This window comes from Pithys albifrons, chromosome 6 (genome assembly GCF_047495875.1).
Source record: "Pithys albifrons albifrons isolate INPA30051 chromosome 6, PitAlb_v1, whole genome shotgun sequence".
Classification (NCBI taxonomy): domain Eukaryota; kingdom Metazoa; phylum Chordata; class Aves; order Passeriformes; family Thamnophilidae; genus Pithys; species Pithys albifrons.
Genome location: NC_092463.1, coordinates 1,956,014 through 1,967,632, shown reverse-complemented (window position 1 = coordinate 1,967,632; position 11,619 = coordinate 1,956,014). Strand labels below are relative to the sequence as shown.

Sequence of the window (11,619 nt, the reverse complement as noted above, 5' to 3'; positions counted from 1 at the left end):
TTTCCATGAGCTCCGGAGCTGTGCCCTTCTCTGAGTGTGTCACTCACTCCCTCCCTCCCTTCTGGTGCCTCACATGAATTTGCATAATTCCAATTATATTTCCAAAACAGGGAACAGGCTCTGACAATAACAACAACTCTGCAGTGCCCTGAACAATCAGAGGAGATGGGAAAGAGTTGTCTGGGACCTGATGGCGCTGGAAGTGCCTTCTGCCAGCACAGACTCAGCAGGAGGGGATGTGACAATCCAGGTTTTGCCAGTGGAACCCATGGAAATAAATGTCCCCCAGGCACTGCTCTGCCTCTCTGTCCTCCCATCCCTGCAGCTCCCACCCTCTGCCTCCCCCAGGAGCATCCCAGATACCACAATAGCCTTTCCCAATTTTCTCCTGCACCCGGAGACAAAAGAACCCCAGGAGTGATGGAGCCGGCTGGATGTGCCGTTGGGATGTTGAGCCATCGCTGCCTCACTGGGAGCAGCAGGATACTGAATGTCCATGAGTCACCTCTCCCTCCCTCTGTGCCATCGGCAAGTGCTCCAGCCTGAGCCGCAGGTTTGGGATCCGGCTGCTCCAGCCCCACCTGCCCACGGATATCCCGGAGCCTTCCTTGGTGCCACAGAGCAGTTCTGCCAACCTGGGTATGTCAGGGAATTGGCAGATGTTAAAACACATCCATGGATCCAAGGCCTTAAATAGCACCTGGGTTTTGGAGGTGGGACAGATCCCAGGAGGAAGCTCTGGGTGCCGGAGGCCTCTTCTCCAGACTACGGAACCGGCGGCAAAATACTCCGGATCTGTCGTGGAGCGCCCATGGGTAATTGGCAAGCCAGGGGAGGAGGAGCTGCAAGGAGAGACATCAGTTCATAAGCCCTCAAGTGTTGGGAGGCTCCAGACTTTCCACAGGCCCACAAGCAGCCTGGCTACTGACTGTGCATGAGTTGGGCCAACACCTGAAGGAGTTAATCCACAGGTCCCGCTGGGATGCCAGAACTCCTCCAGTGTCAACTGATGAACCAGTTCCACCACTCGCAGCATTTCCGGGAGCAGGAGGGCTGGAGACTCTGTGGAGACTCTGGAGAGGGGAAGGAGGAGCTGTGGAGCACCAAGGAACAGCAGGGCTGGGGGAACTGGCACAGGGAAAAGGCAACAGGGAGAGTAGCAGTGGAGCAGGAGGGTCCAGGCTGTGAGCGGGAGGCCTTGGGTCAGGGAAACTCACAGGCAGCTCCAAACAGGGTGGAAAAGCTGCAGCTTGTCCTTGTGAGGAGATTCATCCCCTTTCCAAAATCACAAGGGCAACAAAAGCTGGGAAGTGTTGGTGCTGTGGTTAAAAGTGTAAGGTCTCATCCAGGGGGAAAGGCAGGGGAGGATTCCTGCAGGAGAATCGGCCAAACAGGTAGAGCAGGAGTGAGAGCCTGAGATTGCAGCTGCCAGACTTTCCTTAGAGGAAAACACATCCCTGCCCTGGTCTGCAGCATTCCCAGCCCTCCCCAAAGGGAATGCCCAGCCAGTGTGGCCAGGAGCAGGTCTGGGGCAGAGCCTTTGGAGCTGCAGGAGCTCCCAGATCCCAGCCTGGACAATGATCCTGGCTCACAGCTCAGGATGTTTGAAGACAAGGGCTGTAGGACTTTGGAGTCATTAAGGAGTCTCAGGCTGTAAGATGAGCCAGAGTGAAATCCAGGGACAGCTCATTGGCAGCGATTCAGTGGCTCCCACACCAGCCCTGCTGAGCTTGGCTCATCTTCCAGCGGGCAGGTGCCGGGAAAGCTCATCCCAAACCTTTGTGCCAGGCAGTAACGAGTCCCTGGGCACACCAGCAGGGTCTGTGCTGCTGCTGCCCCTCACCTGCCCCTCAAAATGCTTTCATTTTCTGTGCTGGCATGGAAACTACTCTGGAGTGGGTCACCACAGCCCAAAAAACTCATTATATTGAAAATATGAGTTACTCTGTGATACATGGCATGGAATTGGAACGCTGAACAGACAGACTTGCTCCAGAGGGAAAGGCAGAGCCAAGTCCTTGCTTCCCTGCTCTCCATGGAGCCAGGGGCGTGCTGGGGTTGGTCACAGCCAGGGCAGCAGCCTGAAAGCCACAGGAATGGGATGGGAGAAGCCCCCAGAGAGCTGGCTGAGCTCCAGACTAATCCAGCCCCGTGGGAGAGACATCCTGGCAGATATTAAGTTACAGGATAACTGCACTGGTGCATCCCAGTCCCTGGAAGTGACCAGCCATGGGGTTGTGCTGCCCTACCACAGCCCCCATTTCCCAAGGGGAAAGGCACAAAGCTCCTCAGGGCAAGCACTGACATCTCAATCCCACATTCCACGGGCAAAGTGTGAATCCCTGCGGAGCCAGTGCCCAGCCAGGAGTCAGGAGCTGCCAGCACCAAACCCTGGAGCTCCCATCCCACCCGTGATGGGCCGAGCTCATTCTCCAAACACCAGCTTGAAATGAAGGGCAGAGGTATCTGGGGGCAGGACAGCCCTGAGTGCTTCCCTCTGCTCCTCCATCCTGGCAGGTCCTTCCTTTGATGGGCCCTCGTGAGCGTTGCTGCAGCTCAGGAGTGTGGAGAGCAATATGGGCCTCTCAAACAGCCCTTGGAAATCCTGGGAAAATGCTTCCCTTGCTCCTCCCAACCAGCTCAGCCCATCTGTCCTACTCTCCTGTAACTGCAGCTCTGAAAGCTGCCTTGAGGCCTTTCCTTGGCCCCCCAAAATGGGATATAAAAGTGCATTCCCATAAACCAGCCAAACAACCATTGGATCAACGCAGCATTTGGTGCAGCTTTCCCTGGGTTTCATCTCCTGCAGTGCTGAGGGAGAAAACCTCCCCTCCTGCTCCATCAGAAGCTTCAGGATGAAGCCAGTGCCTGGCCCAGGTGATGTTACCCCTGTTATAATTCAAGGAATCCATTCCAGGCATAGACATGGGGACAATTTCAGGAGCTCAGAGAACAAAATCCCCCAAACAAAGGGACCTTAAAGATCATCCCATCCCACCCTGCCATGGGCAGGGACACCTCCCACCAGCCCAGGCTGCTCCAAGCCCTGTCCAACCTGGCCTGGGACACTCCCAGGGATGGGGCAGCCACAGCTTCTCTGGGCACCTGTGCCAGGGCCTGCCCACCCTCCCAGCCAGGAATTGAGGCTGTTTTCTCCACCTTGGCTCCCTCCCCTCCTCTGTTCAGCCACAGAGGGAGTTTTCACCCACTGAAGGGCAGTTGGGGGCACAGGAATCCTGTACAGACCCAGGAGCTGCTGGTGACACCCCTAAGGGGAAAAAAAAGTCTTTAAAGTGCTACCAATTTCCAAGCATCACCAATTTCCATCTCACTTTCCACCCATCCAACCCTGCTGAAACATTTTCCTGACTAAAGCTGTCCTGGAAGACAAGACTGGAGAAACCAGGAGTGAAGTGCACCCTCTGGAAGGGAAAACTTGAGAGGCAAAGCAAGAGCCAGAGCCTGTTAAACTGCTGTGAGACTCAGCAGATGAGTCACATCGTGACTTTTTTTCCCCCCCCTTCTTTCTTTAAGCAGGGCAGAGATACCTGTTCTTAAGCAAGAGCAGAGCCACTTCCTGCACAACCCACCACACACCCCATTTCCCGCTGGTGCAAACCACCCTCCCCGCGAGCTGCTGGTGCTCTGACTCAGCCCTGCACCCTCCAGAGCTGACACAGGGCCAACATCACCCCATTCTGCTCCCTGGGTGCTCCCCTGGACTCTGCCTTGGGGAGGCCACACCTTGAGTGTTGTGTTCAGTTCTGGGCCCCTCAGCTGAGGAAAGAGATTGAGGGGCTAGAGCGGGGCCAGAGAAGAGCAACGAGGCTGGAGAAGGGACTGGAGGTGGCACTGAGTGTCCTCTGAAACACCTCCAGGGACAGAGAATCCACCATGTCTTGATCCAACCCTACTGTGATCACCAGCCCAGGGCACAGAGTGCCAGAGTGATCCCAGTGGGGTTGGATCAAGGGTTGGACTTGCTGATCTCAGAGGTCTCTTCCAACCCAACTGAGAAGAGCAACGAGGCTGGTGAAGGGACTGGAGCACAAGTGCTGTGGGGAGAGGCTGAGGGAGCTGGGGGTGTTCAGCCTGGAGAAGAGGAGGCTCAGAGGTGACCTCAGCACTGTCTGGAACTGCCTGAAGGGAAGTTGTGGCCAGGTGGGGGTTGGTCTCTTCTCCCAGGCACTCAGCAATAGGACAAGGGGGCACGATGGGCTCAAGCTCTGCCAGGGGAAATTGAAGTTGGAGAGCAGAAAGAAATTCTTTGCAGAGAGAGTGCTCAGGGATTGGAATGGGCTGCCCAGAGAGGGGGTGGATTCCCCATCCCTGGAGGTTTTTCAGCTGAGCTTGGCCGTGGCACTGAGTGCCATGATCTGGTAAAGGGACTGGAGTTGGACCAAGGGTTGGACTTGATGATCTGGGAGGTCTTTTCCAACCCAATCCATTCTATGATTCTGTGAATGTGGCACTGAGTGAGAATCCACCATGTCTTGATCCAATGGAGTGCCCTGGGCTGGTGATCACAGTGGGGTTGGATCAAGGGTTGGACTTGATGATCTCAGAGGTCTTTTCCAACCCAATCCATTCTACGACTCTGTGGGGCTCCACCTCAGCCTGGAAAGTGTCTGCTCTGCCGTAATTCCCACCCACAGACGGGACAGGGACCCCAGAGGAGGAACTGGGTGAGTCAGCAGAGGTGACACTCACTCACCAACAGCCCCTGGGAGCTGATTCTTCCCCACGAGGGGAGGGGGAAGCTTTTTTTTTGCCTTCCAGAAAGCTCCAGAGCTGAGGGGATTTCAGATGCCACAGTCTGAGCCCTTCAGGTCCCACAGACACGAGAAGCCAATCCAAGATAAAAAGCACAGTGGGGCTTTAGGGGGAGGTCTGAGTCACAGAGCTCACACCAGAGCTGCTGCCACACTCCACAGCAGGCTCCCCACTGCTTCCAGTTGCTTTTCCCATTCCCAGTTCCCATTCAGAAGGGATATAACCTCAGGTGCCCCACCAGCTCTCACACACCTTGTGCCCAGCTGTTTTGGTGGTGTTTTCAAAGCAAGACACATTCCTTTAGGAGGACTTGGATTAGCAGGGTAATTCCCATGAGGAATGGCAGGCAGAGTTTTTCCAAGCCCTGTCCATGAGGAGCAGGGCTCTGTGGCAGGGGCAGAGCCCAGGCTGGAGTCTCACTCCCCTTGAGCCATCATGACTCACCACCACAGGGACAGAGACACAGGTTGGCCCCTCTGCAGCTCTGTCTGCCAACCCCGAGGAGCTTCATTAACTCAGAGTGAGTTCATTTACTCGGCCACACCCTGAGCTGACATCCAGGCAGACAGAGCTGAACACCCGGGAAGGGAAGGCTGTGTGGAGGATCCACCACCCCTGGGCCCAGGTACTCCCACCTGGCTGGAGAATCATGGAATCATGGAATGGTTTGGGTGGGAAGGCACCTCAAAGACCACCTAATTCCAACGCTCTGCCATGGGCAGGGATGGCACTGACTCGACCAGGTAACGATGATGCTTCCAGAGGGTTCCCAAAAGCTTTGGACAAGGACACAGTTCCTCACCTGCAGCTGTGGGAGCCCCCTCAGTGCCAGCCCAGCCCCTGCCTGTCCCATGGGATGGCAGCTGTCACAGTATCCATATCCCAGCGCTCATCCCGGCCCTCCCTCAGCCCCAGCACCTGCCCGAGTCCTTCCCTCGCTCACTCCTGTCCTGCTGGGGCTCCACAGAGTCCCCACGTCACACCTGTCACTCCACACACACCTCAGGTCACTCAGCAGCCCTTTGGTCCACCAAGTCCTGCACCAGCCTCTTCTCCCCCTTCCCAAGCAATTCCCTCCATGGAACAACGACCTTCCCACCTCATGTGGGGCTGGCACAACTTCACTAAATCTGACACTAAAATTTGCTGAGGACTCTCAAATGCAAAGTGGGGATATTAAAGAAGCACCATCCTTTTCCACTTACAAAACCAGCCACTCATCTAATTCCCCAAGGAATTCCAGCCAGGCTCCCAAATGGTTGATCCAAACAGAGCCCTCTTTGCTCAGCACCAGATTGCCCCTTTCTGCTTCTCCCAATGAGGTGTAAGTAACATACCAGGAGAGCTCCGCTGTGTAATTGCTTTATTTTCTGCTTATGAGTTCTTTACCAACACTACAGCCATACTGAGAACACAGAATTCCTGGTTTTCCAGTCGGGGGGATCACAGACTGGCACTGACCACACACCATTTGATGCCACCCAGAACTTACTCCACAGAATTCACACGGACACAAAGCGACGCACTGGGAGCTCCAGGTGGGTCTGGGAATCCCAGGGATTGGCACAGAATTCCCACTTTATCCTGCCTGGGAGCCACTGCCCCGTGGGGAGGCTCAGCCACAGCCCAGAAAGGAGGTGTTGGAAGTGAAACCTGTGGGTGTGGTCGGGACCGACGGCCCTTTATTTTTGGCGTCTCCGCCGCATCTTTCAGTAACTTTTCCTCCCCCCTTTTTTCTCCCTCCCCCCCCAAAAAAAAAGACATTAAAAAAATTCCAGAAGCAAAAGCAGTTTCCTTTCACCTACAAAAACAGAGTAACAAAGGGACTAAGGGGATACAGAGTTGTGGAGTCAATGCAGGGGCTGCCCCAGCGCTCGGAGACACAGAAACCAACCCAGACACAGATGGAGTTACTGAAGTTTTCGTGTTGACTGAGAACAGGTTTAAGAAAGTTCAAGAACCATCAATAGAGCTTCAAGTTTTCCAGTTTAGGCATTTACTTTGTGCTTGGCTATTTTATTGATGCTCCAGAAGAAAACAGTAACCATATTGTTGTGTATTTTTTTTTTTATACCACCACACTTGTTTGTCAAGTTACAGCAACAGGAAAAAAAAAATAAAAAAAGGAAAATAAAAGCCAGAAAATAGAGCAATGATTTTCCAACGGCAAAAAGCCTTGGATTAAAATAAACTAATCCCACTTCCTCTTCTTTAGGGCTGAGATTGAAGAGTTATTTCTACATTGAGCTTCTCCAGACTCCCTAATTCACCAAGCCCATCACTGCTCTATCTTCCAGCACCAAGAACCCACATCCAGAAAAGCCTTTTTGGAACCATATTCCAAAAGGACTCTGAGCAAAGCATTGGATTTCAGAGGGGAATTCAGGGGGTTTTGTCTTCCCACACATCTTTGGTAAGAGCTCCACACACAAGGTACTCTCCCTGCAGCAATGTAGTGTAATGCCCCCAATTCCATGGAAAACTCGGACTCTTGGAAAGAAAACCAACAAAAAAATAAGGAGAAAAAAAAGACAAAAAGGAAAATAAAAGCCATTTTCTTCTGGTTTTGTAGCATACATTCCTAGAATTCCCCACGGGAGTTTAACTCCTGGGGGAAATCTGAAGTTAATCCTTAAGGCTGAATAAGAACCAGCTGCTTGAACAGTTTGTGCACCCAGCGTTAATTAATTAATACTTGATTGAGTTTTTTATGCAAATCCTCGCCCTGGGTGGGGTGTTTGATTGGCCAGTCAGCTCTGCAGGCTGTGACACGGCTAATGAGCCGCTTGCCCTTTAACAACTAATTATGGAAGTTTTACATTCAGCGTCGATTCTCCGCCTGTCTCTGCCCTCCCCGGGAGTTCCTCAATGGGCCTCGCTCATCCAGCAGAATTCCCTTCCCTTTCCTACAGGACTAGAGGACAACCAGGAACCTCGGGAGGCTCCCGGAGCTCAGCCCGAGCCTGGAAAAGTAAAGCAAGGAGTGATTTCCTCCAAATGGCCATAAGTGATGTCAGAGCCCCCGGCAGGGAACGCGCCCCTTCCCTGGGCTCAACACGGAAAAAGGACAATAACAAAACAACTTCCTCCTTTCTGGTGGAAAGGCTCGGGAAGCCTTTTAAGGTAGAGGCAACTCAGTGCTGGATTTCTGCCTAAACATCTGCGATTTAAAGCAAAACTGGCTGCGAGGTTTAATCGCAGGAACCTCCGCTCGGGGAGGGGGGAACTGACACACCAAGGAGCAAAAAACCTGCAATGAAACGTCGTTTTAAGACAAAAAAAAACGGAGCTGGGACTACGAGCGCGGCTCGTGGCTGGTTTGCTGCGGGGTGTGGGGAGGTGCTTTGCATCCCCCTCATGCACAACCTCCCGGCTGACATTCCAAAGGAGTTCTCTGCAATTCCCGAACACGCGTTAAACTCGTGGAATTCCCACTCTCCGCCGCCGCAGGCAAGAATTCCCCTCGTTAGGCTGAGCCGTGGAGCCAGACCGAGCCACTGGTTAGTTACAGATTAACAGAACTTTTGGTTTTTTAAAAAAAAAAGAAAAAAAAAGTCCTTAATATAAAAAGACAGACTGCGGTTTGATTTTAAGCAATAATTTTCAGTTTACTGGATGAAGTCGACCTAGCAACGTATCCTGCAGGAATGCAAAAAAAAAAAGGAGCAATCTACAGCAAAGTGAGAGAGAGAGGGGGGAAAAAAAATATATATAATCAAAAAAGTAAGACCCAGAAAGCATACACTGAAAACGGACCCTCCCCCGACATCCCCCCAGAATAATCAAACCAGCCAAGGGCGATGGAGAGGGGAAAAAAAGAAACAAAACAAAAAAAAGTTACTTAGCAAGTCTACAATGTGTCCTTCCCCTGTTTGCTGGAAGTCTGGCACAGCGTCTGCTGCCCGGTCCGTGTCCCGTGCCGAGCTCGGAGCATCCCAACGCCAAGCGGGAGGAGTTAGAACAGGAATCCAGCCAAGGGTGCGGGAGGAAAGGGTGGCAGAAAGGTGATCATAATCCTATGGATGCGTTTTGTTTTTCACTTTTCAGTAGAGAATCATTCTTCTGGAAAGCCACGTGGGTTATTTTTATTTTTTTTTCTGTAAATTTGTTTGGTTTTTTTTTAATTATTTTTCCGTTTGTTTCTTTTTTAATTCTTTGTAGACTAAATAGTTCCTCTCCCATTAGGATTTATAATTGGACGTTAACCACGTCAGCCCCTCGTAGAGTCCGTCCCCCGTGGTGGCACAGGAGGGCTGCACATACCAATTCCTATCCCTGATCCGGGTCAGGCCCAGTTTCTCCTGGATCTCGTGGGGTTTCATGGCGTCGGGCAGGTCCTGCTTGTTGGCGAAGATGAGGATGATGGCGTCCCGCATCTCCCGGTCGTTGATGATGCGGTGCAGCTCCTGCCGCGCCTCGTCGATGCGGTCTCTGTCTGCGCAGTCCACCACGAAGATCAGCCCCTGCGTGCCGGTGTAGTAGTGTCGCCACAGCGGCCGGATCTTGTCCTGGCCGCCCACGTCCCACACGTTGAACTTCACGTTCTTGTAGGTGACGGTCTCCACGTTGAAGCCCACGGTGGGGATGGTGGTCACCGACTGGCCCAGCTTCAGCTTGTACAGGATCGTGGTCTTGCCGGCCGCGTCCAGCCCCAGCATCAGGATCCGCATCTCCTTGTTCCCGAAGATCTTCGACAGCACCTTGCCCATCTCGGCGGCATCCAAGGGCGGCCGGCAGGGCGAGCGCCGGGCCCGGCGGCGGAGCGGGGCGGGCGGGGCTCAGCGCGGGCCGCGCATGGGGCGCGGGGCGAGGCGGCTCCGCCGGGCCCGCTGTTGCCGCCGCCGCCGCTGCTGCTGCTGCTGCCGGTGCTGCCTGCGCGGGGCTCAGCGGGCGGGCGGCATGTGCCGGGCGGGCCGCGGGGCTGGGCGGGGGTGGCCGCGGGTCCCGGAGCCGGCGGGTCCCTCAGGCCGCGCTCGCTCCTCCCGCCGCCGCCGCCGCCGGAACTGGGGCCGCGCGCGCCCGCGCCCGCTTCCGCCCCGCCCCGCGCTCCGCGCATGCGCCCGCTTCCGCCCGCGCCCCGCCCTTCTTCCGCCCGCCCCCGATTCCGCCCCGCCCCGCGCTCCGCGCATGCGCTAAAACACAGCCCCGCCCCGCCCTTCTTCCGCCCGCGCCCCGCTCTTCTTCCGCCCGCCCCCGAGTCCGCCCCGCCCCTCGCACTGCGCATGCGCTAAAGCACAGCCCCGCCCCGCCCGCCTTCCGCCCGCGCCCGCTTACGCCCCGCCCCTCACACTGCGCATGCGTCCGCGCACCGTCGCGCCCCGCCCGTCTTCCGCCCGCGGCTTCTCGCGCGCCCGCTGCGCACGCGCCAGAGGGAGGGGGCGGTGCCTCAATGCCGGCCGCTGATTGGCCCGCGGTGGGGAGAGGAGCCCGCGCGATGGCGCGTCAGGAGGGGGCGGGGCCTGCCTTAAAGGGGCAACGGCGGCGGGAGCGGGAGGGGCCCGGAACGGGCTGGGAGGGATTCGGGAGGGATCGGGGACGGGGACGGGGACGGGGACGGGGACGGGGACGGGGACGGGGACGGGGACGGGGACGGGGACGGGGACGGGGACGACAACGAGGAATGGCTTTAAACTGGAAAAGGGGAGATTTAGGATGGATACTGGGAAGGGATTGGTGTCTGGGAGGGTGGGCAGGCCCTGGCACAGGTGCCCAGAGAAGCTGTGGCTGCCCCATCCCTGGGAGTGTCCCAGGCCAGGTTGGACAGGGCTTGGAGCAGCCTGGGCTGGTGGGAGGTGTCCCTGCCCATGGCAGGGGTGGCACTGGGTGGGCTTTGAGGTCCCTTCCAGCTCAATCACGGAGATGCTCCAGGGCTGGAGCCAGGCTGGGAGAGCTGGGGGGTCACCTGGAGCAGAGAAGACTCCAGGGACACCTGAGAGCCCCTGCCAGGGCCTGAAGGGGCCCCAGGAGAGCTGGAGAGGGACTGGGGGACAAGGGATGGAGGGACAGGACACAGGGAATGGCTTCCCACTGCCAGAGGGCAGGGATAGGTGGGATACTGGGAAGGAATTGGTGTCTGGGAGGGTGGGCAGGCCCTGGCACAGGTGCCCAGGGAAGCTGTGGCTGCCCCAGCCCTGGGAGTGTCCCAGGACAAGTTGGAGCAGCCTGGGCTGGTGGGAGGTGTCCCTGCCCATGGCAGGGGGTGGGATGAGATGATTTTTAAGCTCCTTCCAACCCAAACCATTCTGGGACTCCCTTAAGTCTGGAGGAGCCCTCAGAGCCCCCCAGTGTTGGGGTCTCACCCGTGGGGTTTGCAGTGGGAAGTGTCTGCATTTCACAGGATCAGGGTTGGACCCAAAGGTGTCCTTGTGTTCCCCCAGGGAGCTCCCAACCCCTTTGTCTGGTGAGTGCCAATGTGAGTGTGTCAGGTCACTTTTTGAGGTGATAACACAGAATTTGTATGGGGAGAGGAGGGAATTTCCCTGGATTGTACTCCTTAGGAATCTCTTGGCTGTAGTTTTGGATCTAGTTCTTTCCTGATTGAGAGGCTGCCAGGGAAAACTGGAGCACCCTGGGCTGGTGAGAGGTGTCCCAAGTCCTCTGGCTGTGGGAAACACAGGACACCATCCCAAGCTGCAGCTTCCCGTGGATCCAGCCCTGTGGGCAAGAACAACCTGCAGCTCTTGGCTGAGAACTCCTTGGAGGCACCAACTTCCTTCCCAAGGGCTGGGAGAGGCAGGAGTTGGTTGGAAGTTCCCTCAGTGAGTGCCCAGGGCAGTGGGCACAGCCCCGAGGCTGCCACAGCTCCAGGAGGGTTTGGATGATCCTCTGTCAATGGATCCTGGAGAA

The 11,619-nt window shown here is 55.9% G+C and overlaps 1 protein-coding gene across 1 annotated transcript; it reads right to left on the bottom strand.

Moving 5' to 3' along the window:
- Positions 1-6,545: 6,545 nt before the first annotated feature.
- ARF6 (ARF GTPase 6) lies at positions 6,546-9,817 on the bottom strand. The gene has a single exon (XM_071557179.1). It carries the CDS (start codon positions 9,480-9,482, stop codon positions 8,955-8,957), a length of 528 nt encoding a protein of 175 aa, XP_071413280.1. The 5' UTR covers positions 9,483-9,817; the 3' UTR covers positions 6,546-8,954.
- Positions 9,818-11,619: the final 1,802 nt, after the last annotated feature.

Bases quoted from the DNA above. Each gene is read 5' to 3' on its own strand.
- ARF6 (XM_071557179.1), bottom strand. From the start codon at position 9,482: ATGGGCAAGGTGCTGTCGAAGATCTTCGGGAACAAGGAGATGCGGATC.